The sequence below is a fragment of the Seriola aureovittata genome, chromosome 19 (genome assembly GCF_021018895.1).
Source record: "Seriola aureovittata isolate HTS-2021-v1 ecotype China chromosome 19, ASM2101889v1, whole genome shotgun sequence".
NCBI classification, from domain to species: Eukaryota; Metazoa; Chordata; class Actinopteri; order Carangiformes; family Carangidae; genus Seriola; species Seriola aureovittata.
In genome coordinates this window covers 15270163-15291342 of record NC_079382.1, presented here as the reverse complement: position 1 = coordinate 15291342, position 21180 = coordinate 15270163, and the positions used below count along the sequence as shown (strand labels likewise).

The window sequence follows — 21180 nt, the reverse complement described above, 5'->3', positions numbered from 1 at the left end:
TCACGACATCTGTACTGCAGTAATGAACCCAGAAGTAGATCTGTCAAATGTCCGAGAATTGTGGCCGTCATGGATGGTGACCTCAAAAAGAGTCAGAAAAATACTAACTGTCAGACAATGTGATTTTGAACAAGATACACATGTGGGTTTTCCCCATATTACCATATTTCATGTTTTACTTAGAGAAGGCTTCAAAGATTGTGCCATATTCAGGGTAGTACAGTGTCTTGTTTCCTTTAAGTACCCTCCAGGTCCAGCCTATACTGCAGATTATGAATAACAAACCAACTGCAACAACTACAACAACCCTCATAATAAAGTTTGTGGAAGTCAGATGTCACCAGCAGCTGTGGAAAATTATGGGAAATATAAAATACCCAGCCTGACATTTGTTCTATATGTGAATGCATTCTTGCCGGCAGCAAAGTGACAGAATATTGAAATCCACTTCCCTCAACAGAAGGGAAGCCTACAGTCATGAGCCTGAGAGTAATGGTGAGGAACACAGAAATATCATTATCTGTTGCCGGTGGTGCTGGATCGTCATCAGCAACTCGTGTGGTGGATTCCTCAGCACAAAGACTGGTATCACTGATCGCACAAACATTGACTAAAGATTACAGATTTTCCCCAAGAGTCTTTACACCGAATATCTGAGTAGAAATCAATTCATGTTGTTTTCCCACAAACACTGCTATTCTTGTTTTCACCTCACATACTGTAGCCAGTGTGTGAAAGTTACAGATTTCTACACTACTGAATTAGTCTTTTATTCTAATAAAGGTGTCCTGGGATATTCATTGCATCAGCATTAGTCAGTGTCAGTCTAGCAGCCCTAATGATCATCATCTGCATCCATTATCGTTTCATGGCAGCCATAGTTCATTTTTACACTTTTGTTTACACTTGAATCCAGCAGCGCCTCAAGCACTGTTCCCTCACTACCTACACTTTTATTTTGTCATTTTAATCCATATAAAGATGGCACTACGATACTCAATGTGCTCTGCATCTGTAATCTCTGCTTGTCTGTACCAGTTCTTCGGGGGTTTCCCCTTTACGATAAATGGCAGCTGATAAAAGTAAAACACAGAAAGTGTGGATAAAGCAATATGCTAATCTCCTATGTGACACACACCTGAAGCCCAGTGATCGAAACTCATTTACAACTATTAACAAATAACCAGAGAGTAATTGGCTTATCTGTTCACGTTAGTCTGCAGTTACCCTTAACACAACCTGCTGTAAAGTAAGAAGTGTGTATCTTTACAGAAACCAACCTCCTCAGCTCCTCACTGATGTCCGTTTATAACCTTTTGCTCAACTGCCATGAGATTCGGCCCGTAGATAAGAAACCATCTGAACATGCAATCAAAAAATAATTGGTTCAAGTACAAGTACATGTTAGCTTTGAGAGAAGACGCTTCTGGTGAACTGTGTGAGCACCTTTGAGACCCCTGCATCTCTGGCTCTATAGGACAGAAGCTCGTCCAACCGAAGATGATAACACAGGACAGGAAATCCATGGAAAGGAAAGGAATGGGTAGGTAAAGTTTCCTCTATATTTTCAATACATTACATATTTTCATACTGAAGAAAAGACATTGTTGATGATTTCCATTTAGATGTTAAGAGTCACTGTATCCAGGAAGAGCTGCAGTCAATGTGGAATCCTGCACATTGTCTGATAATTTCAGATATATGGTGATGAATAAATGCCGCAAACCTGAATTTAAAAACCTTTTCCCGAACGAGTGAGTAATACGACTTATTGTATGGCCTGTGACAAATGAGAGGCATATTTCTTCTGATTCACTTCACTGAGTTTTATTTCATGTCCACATGAGTTAGCCCCCAGGAGTCACCCAGCATGCCAACACAATGTCCATAAGAAAAATTTTATAACAATAACCTGGCATATCATTGCTTTCCACAGTGCTGTGAGTGAGATGTGTGGCTTCTCTTCATCAGCATCAATGATATTGCATAATTCTACGCAACTATTTATATTACTTTTATTTTTCTTCATGCAGACTGTGCAACATCAGTCAACTTAAGAGATCTATAATGCCATTTTCAAGCATCAAACAGTGTTGTTGTCATTCTAGACTTTTGTATTTGCCAAACTCTCAGACAAATCGATACAGGACATTACTTTGAAAAACATTAACATTATGGCCTCCTACATGCATCATTGCAGTTTTCTCAAGCAGAAAATGGGCTTTCAAACCTCTGAGCAAGGTTCAGATAATTCCCTTTAGATTTCCGGGTTTTAGCGAGGCTGTATATTTCACAAGCTATTCCCTTGTAAAAAAAAAAAAAAAAAAAACATTGGCCACGATATTTCTCTGTAAAATATCAGGAGGAAGACAGTGTAGGAAGGCAGGGTCAGTGATGGAGCGCTCTGCCCTGAGAGGCACGGAGTGACTTGCAGTCGTAAAGGGAGCGACACTTGGTGAAATGGCAGAGATCTCATTTTGTTGCCCCATTTTCACAAGTGTCATTATCATACACCTCTATGTCCTGGAGACTGGAGGCATCTGTATCGTCCCCTGCACTGCTCTCACTGTTCCTGAAGGCGATACCTCCAATGAAGGGATACACGCTCTCTGTGAACAAGTCTCTGATGTTATAATAAGGGAGTTCTGGGTCCTGTCTCTCAGGCTTAGGGATACATTGTCCCTCCATGGCTTTGTTCCTTTGATAGTACTTTGAAAACTTATTGAAGATGATGGTGATGGGCAGAGCCACCACTAACAGGCCACAGATGATACACAAGGTGGCCACTATCTTCCCTGCCAGTGTCACCGGGCAGGTGTCACCATAACCGACTGTGGTCATGGTGATGGTCGCCCACCACCAGCCTGAAGGGATGGTCCCCAGATCTGTCTCCGTCTCCTCCTTCTCTGCGAAGTAGATGAGGGCAGAAAAGATGGAGATCCCCACCGAGAGGAAGAGAAGAAGAAGACCCACCTCGTGGTAGCTGTGGCGGACGGTGGCTCCCAGTGCTCGCAACCCGATGGAGTGACGAGCCAGTTTGAGGATTCGGAGAACCCTCATGAGGCGCAGAACCTGCACCACTTTCCCCACGTTCTCTAAGTCCTCGTTCTCCTCCGCGGCCTCCTCATCGGCTGTCTCCAGAGCTAAAGTTGCGTAAAATGGCAAAATGGAAGCAACATCGATGATGTTTAAGGGGTTTCCGAGGAACTTCCTGCGGGAGGGTGCAACAATCAGTCTGATGATGAACTCGGCGGAGAAGCAGGCAATGCAGATCTCCTCCAGGACGGCCAAGACAGGGTCCTCGATGGGCCTCTCGTTGTCGTCCACACGCTGGAACTCAGGCATGCTGTGGACGCACATGGCAACAATAGAGGTCAAGACCACGCTGAGGGAGGCCACGGCGATGATTTTTGAGGCTGTGGAGTGACCCGGATCCTCCAGCCTGAGCCAAACGTAGCTCCTCACTTCTGCACACCAGGCACCTTTAAATTTGGCCAGGTCCTTATCGAGGGCAGAGAGCTCCTCGAAAGAAGAATCGAAGCTTGGCTGCTGCTGGTCGTCACTCCGGATGTCCCAGTCTCTGTCCTCGATGTACTCCTTCCTCTCATGGTACCAGTTGCTGCAGCAGGGGCTCAGGTGGAGCTCCTGGATGCCCCAGTACTCGATCTCCTGGCTGAAGGAGAAAACGCACAGCTCTTCCATCATGTGGATACGTCCCGTGTGGTAGAAATTGAGCACACAGAGGAAAACCCGGGGATTCCTGTCGAAGTAGTACTCCTTCTCGGCCGGGCTGTAGTCATCACACAGCTCCAGGATTGCTGCCTCACTTTGGCAGCGGAGGAGACGAGCCAGTCGTGTGTGAGGGAAGCGGAGCAGCATGTCTGGATCCACTTCATGTCGTACCCCTCCAACGTTGAGGTGGACCTGGTCCTCCTCATTCCCATGCTGGTGGAGGATTTGCCCATACCCCATGGTCCTGATGAAACGTGCAGAGACATTACAACAAAAAATGAAGTCTGTCAGTTTATAGACTTTGTTTCTGACAAGAAAATGAACTATAAGCATCTAGTCAGGACTGTGAGAGGTACATTTATGTGGACGGATGTCTATCAAGACATATTTGCCAGCACAGTTTGTAGAACACATTAGTCCTCTGAAGGGAAAAAAAAATCAATACTGCACACACAGGAAGTGGCTTGTACTGGAGTGAGTGAAGAGGCGTGAGGTACTGTCACTTCTTGGAGGGCTCAAGAACAGGATTATCACCAGAAGAATCAAATTACAGAGCGGACTAGACTAACTCAGAGGAAATGAGAGGCAACAAGTTGAAACTGAACCCGCACATCATCCCAAGGACTGTTTTCCAGTATGTGTAAATTACTGTATTGTTCTGTGGGCATTTCCCATTCTCTCCTGGATAAATCAATGTGCTAGTTTGCATGCACACTGTGCTGACCTTTGCATTAAGCGTAGATCTAACATTTCTTTGTTTTCTTTTTCACCAAACCCTATTTGCAAATAAGTCTGTTACTTTTAAGTCTGTTTGTAAATCTGAATGGAAAATATAAAACTGCAGCGTACCTGCACTTGGAGCCTTTCTTTCCATGAAAATAACTTTTATCCGGTTGTTATAGTTTTCACATTTGTGCCGCAAACAGCAGGTCGGTGGAGAGAGTGCGGAGCTGCATCTTCACGGACAGGACAAGAAGAGCTGAAGGCAGGACAGCCGCACGGCAGCAGTTTGTTCCCTTTTACAGGGAACAGGGAGGGGCAAGAGAGGAGGAGAGGAGAGGAGAGGAGAGAGGGGAGGGAGGGAGGCTGCACACATGTAGGAACACCCTACTGTAATATTACAATGTGTTTTTATGGTATTTGTATAAGAGTATAACATTTCTTAAGGAATCTATAGTGCAGTTGTGATATTTAACCTCTGAAAGATCATAGACCTTCTTTCTCTAAAGGTTGCACCTACTGTCACTTGAATGCATGTTAAACGTTTAATCAAAAAAAAAAGAAAAAAAAGAAAACACACTTGGCTTGTGTTTGAGTGAAACTACTGCAAGTAAAGGCAGCTGACCACAGCTTGTCTGCACGCTGGAGGGAGTAAAGAAAGTAAAAATCACACACTGACATTTCAATCCTCTGTGAAAAAGCACTGCTCGCAGGCTAACTGCCAAGCCAGGCAGTAACACTGGATTTGGCAGCAAAAGCCAAATACAACATACCTTTATTGTAACAGCAGATGAAAAAGCTGGTGAGAGTGCAGCTACAACCAGTTATAAACCAAACTGGTTGCCAATTTGTAATCTACGAGACAATCTGACAAGTTCTACCGACAAACCTCTCTGTCCCAGCTGAGAGCTGTTTCAATCTTTTTATTACCTCAATAAAAAGACATCCTCAGTATCTCCCAGATGTGCTGCTTATGGCTTAAAACTAATTCTTCTTCCCCAAACGCACCAAACCCTGAGTGTTACGGTCTATTTCTGCACTACTCTTAAAATTAATGTAGCATTTTAACATTTGTGTCTCATTGGGGGAAATGTACTTTTCAGATCATAATTTTTTTGTGGCGCATGTGGCTGGAAGGTGGAAGGAAGATTTTATTTATTTATACTTTTTTTTTTGTTTGATGAATGTTCCAATACTGCACTTTATAAAGGTTCATGACACAAAAACCTGAAAATATTCCCCCTTTGTTAGAGCATGATCCTGGATAATTAACTTACATCTTTAACTTATTTTTTGACATATTCCTTTCTTTTATTCCTCTTACCAATAGTTTATCATTTAAAAAGCACATTTAACTTTGTTACACATATATATATTTTTGTCCATGTGTGATTAAAGGAGCTGTGGATGATCAAAATAACAAAGTTATAATGAGATGCACATTTTTAAAACTGAAATCAAAAAGGCAGAAATGCAATCTACCTCCCTCATAGTGCTGCGGATGAGATTCGGTTCAGGCCAGATCACAGGACACTCAATTATCCCCATCAGGCTGTAACAGGATCCACCTGTGTGTGGCTGTATTTCTTCAGCAGGAACCTCCCTCAAGGCCTGTAGAGTTTACTCCCAACAAAAACTTCAATAAAAGCTGCAAAAACAGGGGCTCTAAAGTGACCAGTTTGCCACGTCTCGTGCCATGGGTTATTTAGTCGGATTAGGGTTTGTAGTTTTTGTTCTTATATGTTGTTACATGTTCCCAGTTTCAGATTTCATTTATTTGAAAATGATTCAATCTCTTTCAGGTGGATTACTCTCCTGATAGCAGTGGTGAACATTGAAGCTCAAAAGAAGCCCTCTATAAGTATGTTTTGTCTGTTTTGTCCATTTTTCAGCTGCTGCAGTGCAATTTTTAACAATACTGTTTTTAACTTTTTTTAATATAAACCTTTAATCGCAGATATCGGCTCAACATGTCTGGGGAACATCATGCGTGTGGATGTTGGTCCACTTGGAGGGAATCTGCTTGAAGTTGCAGTTGTCATAAGTAGGTTAACAATTCTGAATTTTAATTTTTTTAAATTTTTTTAAATTTATTTTTTTTTAAACTGTCTCACTTTTTCTCTAACTACCTTCTTTTTCTTTTCCTCCTCAGATAACTCCGCCATCCTTCTCACGCCAAGTTTAGTGTCTCAGTGTGGCTTCAGCATGAAGACAGACCAGCTGGGGAACACCGTGATTTATGCCTCCCTTCAAAACTGTTTTGCTCAAAACCTGGTAACAAGACTGGAGATTTTATTCTTGTAAAGCAGAACCAAATGTGTCCTAATGTGGCTTTGAGTTTCCTCTCTGTGCGTTTGCAGGAAGATAGAGCATACAAGACAACACTGAATCTTCGATTGCATGGGAACCGGATGGTTGAAGATGAGCTGTACCAGGTGGCTGAAACCTGCCACTACCCTGCCTGGGCCTCCAGGGAAATAGTCTGTAATCGTAACTATATGGAGGCAAGTGAAGGCTGCAGGACTCTCAGGGGTCATGTTCCCTTCTGTATGATAAGTGGCTTTATGTCCCATATAGGCATCAAGTCTGGTACATTTGAAGTCACTGTAGAAGGGAGAGGGAGGGAGGGATGGAATATCACTTACAGAGTTGCCTATCTCTAGGTGTCTGTGAAGAGGGCAGCTCCAGATGATTATGCCCTGCCTGGACATCCCGTCCCAGCAGCTAATTCAAAGTTTGGTGATCCTCGACGAGCTGCAGAGGTTAGATGAGCTGATTTATTTAATTTATTTTTTTTTTAAATCTTTTATTTATTTATTTCTAAATCTGGAAACGTGACATTTCTTCACATTTGCCTCACAGAAAACGCCAATAGATGCTGGATTCAGAATCACAACACTCGTGTTCTTCACTCCTGAGGAACAGACTATGACGGTGACTGAGGCCCAGAGAAGTGGTTATGGGATAGCAAACACTCCTTCAAGGCTGGTCCTGCGAAGTCCGAAGACTTCGCCTCAAACATACACCCAGAATGTGAGTCCAGTGCAGTTAAATTTCAAACAGCCAGATTTTAAATCTCATCCCTCAGGCAGGCTCTGGTTACATTACTTGCAGCCTGAGGGGATGACATAACTTCCCTACACTTGCAGCCTTTTGGATTTAGATCACACAATGTGATCAAACTGCCTTTTAAATTAATTACTTTGTCTCAAATCTAGTTGGCACAGATACATACATTGGTGGGCTACTTTTTATATTTGCATTGCATTATGCATGCATATCCTACCATTAAAGTGTTGAATGGACTAAACGAAGCATTTACACATAATGTTGTGTAACCTCACCCTGCAGGTAGCAGGAGTGCCTATGACCGTGCTCAGAACCTCTACCATCTTTGAAAAGAAGTGGCTGGCGACTCAAATCGATGCAGCGGCTGCCTGTCCGATACTGGAGGGTAAAGAAAATATTTGGAGAACTGTAACTGGGGCCAGAGCCATCACTCAGGACACTGAGATCATGTACTCAGTATTTTTTTTTTTTTTTTGTAGGGCATTTGGAAGAAGTTTATAGTCAACAATTAAACATGTTAAAGGTGGGTGTTGATGATTAGTGTTTGACTTAATAGTTGAACATTTCTGGAAATCACCCTCATTAATTGAATGAATAAAATGAAAAGTAATGAGTAATACTTAAGGAGAGTGGACTTGAACTGGCCCTCAGTGTAGGTTCTAAAATCTGCCACTATAGTTTTTCAGTTCCTACTTCATGTGTATACCTTCTGTACAGGCAGCGTTTCCTTCACTCCAAACAAAATCACCTGGCACCTGCCCCGGCACATCGACCCGCTGATTTCCTCCGGACAGTTCAACCTGTTGGAGGTGCACATGGGCGTAGACGGCCAGAGACTGGACGCTGCTGAGATGGCTGCCAGACAATACGCCTTGTTCATCAGTGACATTCATATCGTCATCCAAATTCCTGTTGGGGCCGTTGGTGGCTACTTTAAGGTCAGTAGTACTGACACTTACTCTTATATATTTTCTTTATATTAGGTTTTTGTGTCATGCATATAACTCTGTCCAGCCTGCAAGAGTTCCCATGACTCCATACATTTATATAAAACAGATTTAGAGAACTGAGCATAAATCTTCAAAAGTGCAACAATGACAGACCATTTGAAAAGTTGAGGTTTTCAAATCTCCATGTTCAAATTTAAAAAAAAAAAAAAAAATACTCAATGATTTCTCTTTAAAATGTCTTTTGGTATGTACAGTCCAAAAGCAAATGGCTGACTTTCCACTTCTCTGAAATCCGTTCTTGTCAGTATTCTTTTTAAATCTTTCTTCAGTGTCAAGAGGAAGAATAAACGGTTCTCTTTGCAACTAAAGATTTAGATAAGCAAGATTCAGGGCGAGGCCAGGTTTTTGTTCAATGTGCATAATGTCATGACATTGTTTTTGCAGAGTCATGTTCAGGATGATCAGTACGTCACCTCATACACGATTGAGCCCATGCTCGAGTTGCTCTGGACTGAAGACGCCACTAACGAGGACACCAGATACAAAGTCCTCCTTCCCATCACCACACCGTTGCTGTCTCAACCTCCACAAGTTATTGACAGTGAGTGTTGTAATTATGGTGCTTTTGTGATTATTAAATAGATTGCAGTTGCCTTCATTCATTTTGTTTTTCTGCCTCACAGACACTGTTCCAGAGGAGTGGATATTTAAGGTGCTGCTTGGGCCTTTTGGTTCAGATGTGGCACTAATGAACATTACCTTCCCCTCTGAGGTTTTGTCCGTGGCAGACTGCAGTGCCAGAGGCTTTAAAGTCCTTGAGCACATGTCCCCTAACAGCAGCTCAAAGGTCTTCACACTTGAAGTGCCCTTCACGGACCCTGTCGTTCAACAAACGGTACGCTTTAACTTCAGCTTGGGAACTGAAAATACTGTGTGGTGGTGGCAGCTTTTGTTTTGTTTGCTCATCTTTCTTTCCATTTCCCAACAGAGAGAAATGGGAGTAACGGTGTACTCTCTTCACCTGACCTTTGGTTTGCTGGTCCTGCCAGAGTTTGCGCCATTTTCTCACACGGCTTATCTGGAAGCTAAATTGATAGACACAGGTCTGTACTCTGATATGATGGATGTTTCCAAACAGGTGAACAAGAGGGATAATCTGTCAGTCTTGCCAATGTAGTATGCACAAAGGGCTAAAATGAAATTAATAGTTGCAACTTAAATGAATCAAAGTGGCTGTAACTGCCATTTTGACTCTTTACAAGAACTGTAAACCAAAAGCTACACTTCAATGCAGTGTCTTCTTTTAAAATCTGCTTTTGTAGTTCCTCCCTCTATCACTGGTGGCTGTGATTATCAAAGCTTCTATGTCCTCGTGAAATATGGGACCGAGGGCTTCAACTTTCAGACGATGGTGGGTAAACGACTGTTGACCCCAGGTCTGGCTCAGCAGTACGGCTTCTCGGAGAACGGCACACACTTGAGTTTGGCAGTGCCGTTTTCAGCCCCTGATGTTGTGTTTGAGGTAAGTTCAACAGTGATAATTGTGACATTGCTGATGAGATTATGCTCCATATAATGTCTTTTTGTAATTCTTGTGCTTTTGGTTTCTGACAATTGTTCAGGCTGTTGAGTCGTCATCCATCAGGAACAGACTTGACGTGGTTCTGAGTAATCCGGAAACCAACACAATTGTCCAAGAATTCTCTTTAGCCTGCAATTTCGCCTCAATGCTGACCGGTTTGTTTTAAGAGAAAATAGCACTTTTCACTGAGAAAACGCACAACACATCCTTAACTGGTGATCCTCCTCCTTTTTCAGAGTGTTTTCCTAACGGAACCATAACGGCTCTGGCTGTGAAACTAGAGTCGGTTCCCAGTCTGAACCCCAGTCAGCTCACCCTCAGAGACACTAGCTGTGGTCCCTCCTACAGCAACGACCGCTACGCTTACTTCGTCTTCACTGGGAACTCCTGTGGGACGACCAGAAAGGTATGGTATGCTGCTGAATGTTTTTCTGATGCAGACTGTTAACTGTGAGACTGACCTGCTCAATTTAAGTTTTCCTTCCACTTGTTTTCTTTTTAATTTTTAGTTTTTTCCCAATGTGATGCTGTATGAAAATGAAATCTCCCTGCCAGATGAAATTCAAAAGACGAGGGATCCAAAAACAGAAGAGCCTGAGTACGAGTGAGTGTCTTAAAAATTTAACATATGGAGCTCAAACAACTGATCTATTTTTTTGAAAGATTAATGAGCAACTGTTTTTTGACATGACCAATTAATAATCAAAATAGGTAGTTGCATCCCTATAATGGCATGAATGTCCACCTAGGATCTGTGAACTGACTATTATTCTCTGGTATGATCACAGATGTAAGCAAGGCCAAATGAATGTAAAAGTCAATGTCGAATGGAGATTTTTAAAATAAATTTTGCCACTCTTGACGACATTTAAAGTCTATCACATGGGTGTCTTTACTCAGGTTAAGGATTTCTTGTTACTATGATATCAACACGACCCATGCTGTAGCCTTCCACACCAGACCTCGAAGGAGTGAACCTTATGCTGAAAATGCAAAAGGCGAGCTGCAAGTTGCAATGAGACTTGCTACAGGTAAGGGAAGTTGTGAATGCATTGACACTAATTTCCCAACATTTCCTTCTCATTATTTTTTTTTATTTATGCACATAACTCTTGTTCACTCAGTCTTAATGCACGATAACGACTCGTGTCAACATGTATTGTCTCTCCTCACTCAGACGACTCCTACAGCGTGTTTAGCAGAGTTGAGGAGTATCCTCTTGTGAAGTACTTACAGCAGCCACTGTATTTTGAGTTTGAGCTGATGAGGGCAACAAATCCCAAAGTATCGCTGGAGCTTGAGAACTGTTGGGCGACACTGAATGATGACAGGACCTCCAAACCCAGATGGAACCTCATCATTGATGGGTAATTTGAAACTGGGAATTGGTGTCTTCCTATATAATGTGGTGTCTGTGGCAAAGGGTGAGCAAGAGTGAGAAACCTGCATTTGGTGGCTAAAGTGAAGAAAGAATGATGGTCAAAGTACAACTAATAGCAGCATTGTGTTTATCCAGTGTAATAGAAACAGACAATTGGGCACTATTTTTATTTTTTTAACTGCTTTTCTGTTCCAGCTGTGCAAACCCAGTAGACCCGTACCAGGTCGTGTTCCATCCTGTTTGGGTTGATGCCAGAGTTCAGTATCCCTCTAACTTCAAACGCTTTGAGGTCCAGATGTTTGCCTTTGCTGAAGATCAGGATAACTTAAGTCACCAGGTAATTTAAACTAAGAATACTCATGGTTTACAGATGAAAAAGTGACATAAACATGGAAATGTCAATCGCAATAGTCTTAAATGTGTTCTTACCTTGCAGCTCTTTGTCCACTGTGATGTGGTGATCTGTGATGCCAGAAATCCACTGGGTGGAGTTTGTAACGGGCAGTGTTCAAACCAGCAAAACAAGATAAAAGGTAGGACATGTCATGCAATGATATCATACAGTTAAGCCTTGCAAGCACTAGTACAAAGAGTATCTATCTCTAGCTTTGCTTTTATTCAAATCTGTCAGTGTTTATCTGATTTGGAGAAGTGAGCATCTTTTGAAAATATTTTTTCTCTTCGTCCACAGGTCAAAGACGTGCCGTTTCAGATGGACACAGTTTCAAACATCTGTCGTCAGGACCCATACTTATAAGCTAACAATCCTAATAATAAAATATGATTTTACAAGAGTTCACACTTGGCATTGTCTTCTTGGAAATATTACCCCAGAGGTCGAGGGGTGATGTTCAATTTGGAGAACTGATTTTCATAATGGTATCGCGTTAGATTGCTTGTGGGCTGAATTTTCTGTTTGCTATAATAGTATAGTTTTTCTACAGTAAAAAACCCAAGTTTTAATGAGATGAGCTCTCACTGAAATCTTTGAGTGGAAGAGGTTCATTCCAGTGATACTTAAACTAGTTTTTTTTTTTTTTTTTTTTTTTTTTTTTTTTTTTTTTTTTTTTTTTTTATAAATAGCCAGTGGCTACAGCAAGTTTACAGTCTTCAATCATAAGATTTAAGGCAGAGTACAAATCATACAGTGACAATTGAGGGGGTCAACTTTTGCTCCAGGGAGAAAGGGAACCCAGAACAGGCACATGCTTCAGTAAACTGAACTTGCAGTATGTTGCTAGTTGAACTAAAGCTGTCAAATATAGTGGAGTGGAAAGTACATATTTTCCTCTGAGTATCTCCACTGCATTTCAAAGTAGAGGTACCTAAAAATTCTAACTACAGTTCTTAGAGTAAATGTACTACTCTATCTCCACCACACATTTTATATTGTTCAATTAGGGGAGACTGGGGATGGTTGTAATGGCATCACTTTCACCAATAAGGGATAACATAAGAGTCATGTGATCAATTTCATGTATAACCACTTCCTCCCTGATCTTGCATGTGAATTTGCATGGCTGTGAGAGGAAGTGTGCAGATTTTACAGTCAAAACATCAATTTTCAGGTAAAGTAATTTTTGGGACCAAGTCTATATTTTGATTAGTACTGATACTGTTGAAGTTTGAGTTCTGTAACTTGTATCAGGTAAGATAGTAGGTTCTTACGTAAAATGTGAGTCATTTCATCTATGCTAATTTCAAACCACCATGCTGATACAGCTAGGTAAACATTGGCTGACAGGGGTGGGGATAGTTGTAACACCATATAAGAAAATGTTACAACCATCCCCATAATCACAATTCACATATTTTCTCTATCCTACTCCTTTTTTTCAGTATGCCAAGACAGTGGGTGAGGAAAACAAATAGGGGTGTGCCTGCACATGTACTTAGTTGCATCAGATGAAGTGAGGCAGGGAAAAGCCGTGAGGTCAGTCACCAAAGACTACTCCATCTGCCATGTGACACTGAGCAGATACTGCAAGAAATTGCAGAACCTCAGAGAACAAGGTTCAAAAAGCTGCCCAGTGTGGGCTATCACAGCAGTCAAAAAGTCTTCAATGCACAGTAGTCCCTCTACTGTAAGACCATTTCCCAAAGCAGGGCCAAGAAAGACCACTGGTACGACAAGGAGAAAGTCAGACATCTATACAGATACACCAGTCAAGCAGGCCTTGGAGGAAGAAGAAAAGAAGAGGAGTAGTAAGAAGAATGTGAAAATGGCCATATTTGGAAAGAGGAAACGCAAACAAATAATGCAGAGAGAAAGACAGCCAAAAAGAGATCCAAGAAGAACAAGGATAAGGGTGAGGACACCCCAGATGAAGATGATTTTTGAATTGTGTGCATGGAGCCCTTTGGAAACTCCAAACCCAAAGAAAAGTGGATCAGATGTGTAAATTGCAAGTTCTGGGCCCACGAAAACTGCACCCCTGGAAAACCCACATACATCTGTCACCACTGTGACTCTGATCACTCTGATTAGATGGATAACACACACAGATACACACACTCAAGTTCATGTTTTATCATTTAAGACAGACACAGTGTGCATGTTTGTTGTTTTACTAATTGTCAAACGTCTTCCTGTAATTTTGCGTGGATTATGAGCTACTTCTGACCTCCTGTATGTGTAACATTCATAGGTATTATCAGAATATGTTCTTTAAAAAAGCTCTTTTAATGTTAACACTGACACTGTTCTTCATTTAGCCATCAGTGATGAGTTATTTTTGTTCTTAGTGAAGCACAGGAAGATGCTTTAGTGTTGGCACATGCACAATAAACTTATATAGATGCATATTTTGTGGTGTAGTCTCAGTTTTTAGTTCTTCAATCTTGCTGTTACAATTTACCCCAGGTTGTGTTACAACATACCCTGGTAGTGGGGTAGGTTGTAACAATGGAACTCCTTGCATTTGACATCAAATAATGAATTGTGTGATATAGTTGGAGAAGTTAAAACATTGCTATTTGTAGTAGACAAAGTAGGGTACTTTGTGTCAAAATTTGAGTGCCCTACCGCAAACATTCTGCAAGTTATAGGAGCTGAGTCAAAAAGTGTTACAACCATCCCCGGTCTCCCCTACTCAACCAGCTGAAACACCTGAAAACAAAGGGGGTGCCTAGTAACTTGAAAAGTTAAGACTAAACCAGAGCCACACAAGACTTAGTGTAAAACTATATTGATGTCAATATTTCTACAGCCAATAACCTTCCAGTGTTTCCTAAAATTAATGACTTAGTGCACCCGTCCATTACCAATATCAGCTAACATTCATAAGTTAAACTAATTTAAGGCAAAAGGTAGAAACTAGCACACTAACATTTACCTAGAGCGTCTGGACGACGCAGGAGATTTGAAGGTGAGTCACGCAGGCACGTTTAACATCACGGTAAGGAACTGGTACGGCCCACTTTAAGGGTGTCAAATCGTTGTGCAACATTCTTCCAGCCATGAATATTATTTAGTTACATGCAAGGATATATTTCATTTGCAATCTGATCCTGGTTTGCCACAACCTTTTGTAGACCCTTGACAGGTACATGCTAGTTTATCTTTAAGATTTTGTATGATTGGGTCATAGTAAAATTTGAAAAACTTACCTTAAAGTCTAGTTAGGGAGTGTGAGAGATAATTACTGGGGTGGGTGGGTGAACTAGATCTTAATTTAAAGCAATCATTTTCTTGGAATTAGATGTTTGTCTATAAATGTGGAATATATCTTGATACAGAGATGAGGTCCTGTTTACCATTCATATGGTCAAAAAGCACTCAAGTGACAAATTTAGACTATCCTTTGAGAAAAGGAATAAAAACCCTAATTTTTGGACCACTCCCCACAGTTCCTTAATTACCATTATGGATTGTTTGGTGTAACTGGTTCCACTTCAAAAGGGGTTTAATATGACAGTAAGTCAAATATTGCTTTTGGAAATCTAGGGTCTCTGAGCATGACAAATGAAGTTTCATTAATCCACTACTCTTGTATTGATTTGGAGGCAGAAATTTCCAGATGCAATTATCAAAACCTCTGAACTGAAACTTCATGCGCTACAGGGAGTCCATAGCGTAGTGACAATCATCTGAACATTTAATGAACTTCTTGCTGCTGCCAGTGTATTTATCTGTATACAAATGTAACCCATTGTTGATCTGGCCAATCTGAAACAGCATCTCCAAAAGTAGGAACAGAAATGCTGCTTACAGTAGTCCAAGGTCACAGACCTCAAGTTTGCCAGAATTCACCAATGACTGGCTGTACAGTAAGTAGGGTGACATGATGTAATGCAATTTGGAAAGCAAGAGATATTCAGCACTTTAACAGAAGCATCTTAAGAAAAAGGAAACTGGAATATTTTTTAAGAAACATTTATTTAGAAATTTGACTGAGGATTTAACAGAACAATAGGTCCAGATGAGATCTGCCTTTGGTTGCTTGAGTCTGTACTTCTTTGCTCTGGAAATGAGACGAGTATGAGTCACAAGTTGCATGTTTAGAATCAGTTTGACCAATTTTTCTCACCATACATGTACATTTGAACACTTACCCCTTTTTACTTTTATCCCTTGTTGTCTGGAGTTACTCATGCCTGTACGATGTGCACACTGGCCTCTGCAGGCACCATCTGCTTGGCTGTTTGTGTCACAAATCACTGCATCACAGTGGACATAGATCTGTGGACAGACAGAAGGATTTAGCATGGAGAGCTACATGCAGCCGTTCCATGTGCTGTGGCCTGTACATTTGGAGTACTTTACCTCATCTTTCAGAACCTCGTCATCTTTAGTGAAGGTAAACATCTTCATAGAGAAACGTTTGAAGTGGGATGGGACAGCAACTCGGGCATCACTCACAACAGGATGGAAGATGGTCACATAACTGTCGTCATGGTTCTCACAGCTGGTGGAAAGAACAATGAATGAAACTCGATGCATTTATAGTGTCTTAAAACCATGAAATTTGGATTTAAATTTCTGCGTCTGAGCTGTCTCATGACCTCATCTTGCTGGTTTCAAGTTGAACCATTTTGACAATAGCAACCAATTCTTAATATTTTTACCTACATTAGTTTCTTGGTGATGTGGAAGTTTACTTGTGTGAGCTTGTACTGCATATTACCTGTCCACAATGATGTCCCAGCTGGGCAGCGATGTCCTGTCTTCATGAAGAGTTGCCCAACAGTTTTCCAAGATGAGCTCCAATTGGGGGTCAGTGGATTGCATCAGCGCCACCTCAAAATACAGAGGCTCCCTCAGGTACTTCACTACTGGATAATGTTCTGCTTCATAGAAGTGTTCGTATGAAGAATCTGGAGGAGAAGAGTCCCATTTGAGAAAAAGGCACATCTTACAAAATAGTCACTACACTAAAATTTTGTGCCAAGAAAAGGCTTGTCCACCGAGTTAAATTCAGTCCTTACCTTGGGCTAGCCTCATTTGCACCATCAGTTGTCCTGACCCAATCTGTGCTGCAGGGTTATTGCTTCTTGGTTTATAGCTGAATGCAACAGTCTGAGTCTCATTGACAACATAGTAGCAGGAAACTGTTTGCCTACAGGAGAGAACAAATATAATATTAAAGTCAAATTAAGCTCAGAATAAAAAGATTGGATCACTCTTCCTACCTGTATTCAGGATCAATTGGTGATGTGTAGGCTCCTTTGTTGTTGTCGTAATACAGACCAATTTCATTTTCATACAGCATGTATTGGTCAAAGAACTGAAAAGACAAGGCAGCATTAAACTATTTGCCAAAGGCACTTAAATTAAAAAGGTGACAGTAACTTACCATTCTAGTGGTCCCACAGGAATCAGCACTGAAGGAGAAGTAAGCAAATCGATCATTGCTGAAAACTGGTTTGCAGGACTTGTCCTTTAGAGTCAGTAAACTTGGTTCAAGATTGGGGACTGATTCCACCTTCACAGCCAGAGCGGTCATTGTTCCATTTGGGTAGCAGTCTAAGGGTAAGAACAAACAATTGTTATGTTTTATAGCAAAGAAAAGATACTAAATGTTTGTTTTTTTTTCCTTTAATAAAATAAAGAAACTACACTGAAGATTTAGTGTTGTATATCACTTGTAAGTAGTTTTGGATAAAAGCATCTGCCAAATGAGTAAATGTAAAAATCTTACTAGTTGTCATCAAGGGGAAACTGCAGGCCAAATAGAAATCTCCAAGCAGCCAGTTGTTGATTGGATCCCATAGTAGAATGTCAAGTCGGGCTCTGACTGAATCGGAGTTAATTATCTGCAAGACAGAAAGTGAAGTTATCCAGTGCAGATGGATTTAAGCCAGTTTGGAGTTTCCTGTACTTGACCTACCTCAAACGCAGTGGCCTTGGCCTGGTATGGCACCACAAGACTGAGGTGTGTGCCGTTGTCTTTCAAGTTGTAGGCCTCACCCAGCTCAGGGGATAGCTGCAGAGGCCCAACCATGGTCTGGAAACTGGAGCCTTGACTCCCGTATTTCACATGGATGTAAAAAGCGTTCATGTCACAGGTGCCAGTGATGGTGGGTAGCACTAAAGAGAAAAGGCATCAACCATTATATTCTTGGGAGGGAAAAAAAAAAAAAAAAAAAAAAAAAAAAAAAAGTCATTATGATCAAGATGTCTCACCAACATCCTGCAGAGATGCCTCTAAGTCTACTGGATGGGCAAAAGGAGTTTCTTCAGGCAGAATGAGGAATGCAAAGATCAAAGGGAGGGAGTAGACTGTAACCAAGGGTTCAGGATTCTGCAGAGTCAGAAAAGCTCAGGTCATAACCATAGAACAATCAATGGTATGAGTAACACTTTGCTAGCGCATATATATAAAGTTGTAATTTCACATACATGTTTCAGGACAACATCAGCATCAAAGGGCACTTGCAAAGAGAAGCTCTTTCTTCCTTGGGGGAGGCTGTGCTCCTGGACAGCAAAACCTCTGGCATTGCATTCCTCAACAGTGAGAACGCCAGTAGCAAAGGTGATGTTCCTGAGCACCACATCATGGAGAAAGGTCCCCAAGTGAACGCTGAACATCCTGTCCTCTAGGATAGTATCTGAGGCACAGAAAGTGGCAGATTTAAGCTTTTCCCACAAAGCTTAAGTTATGTCATCTCAACCAAAAAGGGGACTTACTGTTTTCAGCCTGGGGAGGTCTGGGCATCAGAGGGGTGGTAATGGGGAACAAAACCTTGTATCTGGTATCATCTTGGTTGTTATCTCCCCTCCACAGCACATCAAGCATGGGCTCCACACTGTAGGTGATGTGGTACTGGTAATCTGGGGCATGGCTCTGCAATTATTCATGGCATTTTAATAAAACATGCAAATGGACTAGTGACCTGAGCATGGTAAATCTATACACTTCCCAACCTTGTAGTAACCATCAGGCGAGCCCACTGGGATCTCAATAATGATGTGAAAATCAGTTGCAGATAGCGTGTACCCTCGTGCAGCCATCTGAGATTTATCCAGCCTCTGCCCATTGATGCCCATGTGCATTTCCAAGATTTTAAAGCTGCCATCTATCAGGGGTGTCACACGGCGAGGTATGTGCCAAGAGATTACATCCTCAGTGAAGAGTGTGCCACCTGTTCATGAGTAAAAATAAATAAATAAATAAATAAATAAATAAATAAATATGACAAAACTGCACTGACTTCAAAATAATCTTGGTGCACAGATTTGCTTGACACTCACCTGTGGGACAGGCAGCTGCCAAGTTCTCAACACTCAAACCGTGTGGTGCCTTGTAGTAAACACTCGCCCTGAAAACCTCCATGGGGACTCCAGCCACCTAAGGGATGTTTTAACACAAAAAAAAAAAAAAACCCTTATAAGCATGAAAAAAAATTAAATTAAAGCAAACCCAGGAGAAGTGGGGTGTGTTGCTTACATCCTCAGAATAAGTCTCTGCTGTATTGTACGGGCTTCGCATAACCAGACGGGTTGAGGTAGTCATGGCAGTGTAGCCAGCTTGTTCAGCCTCCATCAGCACCATCGCCACTGGTTCTGGAGTGAAAAACGTCATCTTCCAGACACCATGTGCTGCACCTGACGCCTAAGGGAAAAAACAAAAAAACACAAACACCTTATTCTTCTCATCAACTTACATCTGCATCTCTGCTATTAGGAGGGGATGCCATATGGTGCAGGTTAAAAATTAACACAAGTGAACTGCAACTGAATTTTTTTTTTAAAGCATACGTACACCAGGAATGGTGTTGCTCTGCAAGTCATCGTTAACATCCTGAGTCTGCCCCTTAGCTCCAGCATCAGGTGTAGCCATGTGTTTTGACACCTAAAAAACAGGAAAATACCCAATTTATATACAGTTTCAGTAACTGAACAGCCATCAATGTAAAGCAACCTACTTCCATGTAGTTCCTGTCACAGAGAACCTCTCTGGAGGCCCACCGAGAGTAGCTGCATGTCTGAGTCACATCATGACTGGCCACATCTGATGGATTCTGGCCGTACATCTGGAGTCTCAACCCAACATTAAATGTCGTGTCATCCTATAAGTTAACAAATACAGCAGTTTCCATTAGCATTTAATCAGTCAAGTAAAATCCTCAATCAATTCTTTGGCTCCAGCTTCTCCAAGGTGAAGATTTGCTGGTTTGTCTGTTGTATCAAATTATCTTCAGGTTTAGAACAAACATTTGAAAACCTCACTTTCAACATTTTCTGACATTTACAGACTAAGCAATGCATTGATTTGAGAAAATATTTGGCTGATTGAGTTATGAAAATAAAAAGATTCAATAGCAGGCTCAACATTTTTACATTTATCCATGTCACAGTAAAAAGCGAAGTTTACTTGGTACGAGACACATGACATGATCAGCTTTGGTTCCAGTATTTGGGAAGCACAAAATTGGGAACTACTGCCTGCATAATCATGCCAAGAGAATTTAATCAATTATAATCAGTCACTTGAGAACTAAATTCTCTAGGGGGATCTCATTTCAGCTTATCATACTTTGTTGTCCACATAGCAGCCCATCAGAGACGTGTAGATTCTTGTGTTGCCCCATGGGTCAGACTCCATGCTGTACCCACACTGAGCAGCCAGGCTGGGTGTTAACACGATGTGCTGGGTGCCATCTGGGGAAAAGAGAGACAAACATGACAGGGATCACTTCTCCCAGTGATGAACCAATCTGCTCATAATTAGCAGAGTTTATACTCACTGATGGCTTCCACCTCAAGCTGGTTCCCCACTGCTAGAGCCTTGTCCAACGACAGCCTCATTAGGTTACCTGCACAGTCTGACCTTAAACCACTGCCTGTTTAAACAAAAAAAAGCAGGTCATGTGGAGCATATAAACTGACTTTAGGTGATATAAAGTAGTTTAATGCAAATTAATCTTACTTGACTGCAAATTGAGCTTCACATTTGGCCTTGCTTGACCCAAGAGGATTACTGCAGCCATCAAGTTCCATAGTAAACTTAAACAATAGTACAGCAGTTAGATACACTTGGAGAAAGGTTGCAAGAAGTCACTAAACAAGAAAAAAAAGAAACAAGACAATAAACTTACATGTTTTTGAGTCCCCTCATGTTACAGTCTGTTCGCAGCCAAACAAAAAGCATAAAGGAGTCAAACCACTATCAGAGCTTGGCACTGAAACCCCAGCAAGCCCCACATACAAACCAACTCTCAAGTGGCTGACTGCATTAGTGAGCCATCACCAGCTGTTTTATATAACACCTAATCACCATGCACAGGTGTGGTAAATCAGTCGT

At 41.5% G+C, this 21180-nt stretch overlaps 3 protein-coding genes across 3 annotated transcripts; 1 reads left to right on the top strand and 2 right to left on the bottom strand.

The window, feature by feature from the left end:
- Positions 1–1811: 1811 nt before the first annotated feature.
- Positions 1812–4694, bottom strand: kcns3b (potassium voltage-gated channel, delayed-rectifier, subfamily S, member 3b). The gene is made up of 2 exons (XM_056405765.1): positions 4582–4694; positions 1812–3976 (listed from the first exon to the last, which is right to left on the bottom strand). The coding sequence occupies exon 2, from the start codon at positions 3970–3972 to the stop codon at positions 2473–2475; it is 1500 nt and encodes a 499-aa protein (XP_056261740.1). The 5' UTR covers positions 3973–3976; positions 4582–4694; the 3' UTR covers positions 1812–2472.
- A 1229-nt stretch (positions 4695–5923) lies between these two features.
- On the top strand, positions 5924–12228 carry LOC130160762 (uncharacterized). Its single transcript, XM_056363463.1, has 21 exons — positions 5924–6006; positions 6255–6313; positions 6410–6496; positions 6605–6726; positions 6813–6956; positions 7116–7214; positions 7315–7485; positions 7804–7906; positions 8239–8459; positions 8916–9072; positions 9155–9366; positions 9460–9574; positions 9794–9993; positions 10094–10208; positions 10290–10459; positions 10563–10657; positions 10954–11084; positions 11231–11420; positions 11630–11771; positions 11871–11967; positions 12126–12228. Exons 1-21 carry the CDS (start codon positions 5924–5926, stop codon positions 12194–12196), a joined length of 2784 nt encoding a protein of 927 aa, XP_056219438.1. The 3' UTR covers positions 12197–12228.
- Positions 12229–15793: 3565 nt separating this feature from the next.
- On the bottom strand, positions 15794–21009 carry zpax1 (zona pellucida protein AX 1). Its single transcript, XM_056405665.1, has 21 exons — positions 20975–21009; positions 20806–20882; positions 20624–20719; positions 20413–20537; positions 19802–19945; positions 19639–19728; positions 19324–19488; positions 19128–19224; positions 18801–19018; positions 18564–18720; positions 18276–18484; positions 18060–18177; positions 17764–17963; positions 17575–17689; positions 17230–17399; positions 17066–17160; positions 16862–16992; positions 16561–16750; positions 16200–16341; positions 15989–16115; positions 15794–15897 (listed from the first exon to the last, which is right to left on the bottom strand). The coding sequence occupies exons 1-21, from the start codon at positions 20992–20994 to the stop codon at positions 15815–15817; spliced, it is 2769 nt and encodes a 922-aa protein (XP_056261640.1). The 5' UTR covers positions 20995–21009; the 3' UTR covers positions 15794–15814.
- Between the last annotated feature and the right edge of the window lie 171 nt (positions 21010–21180).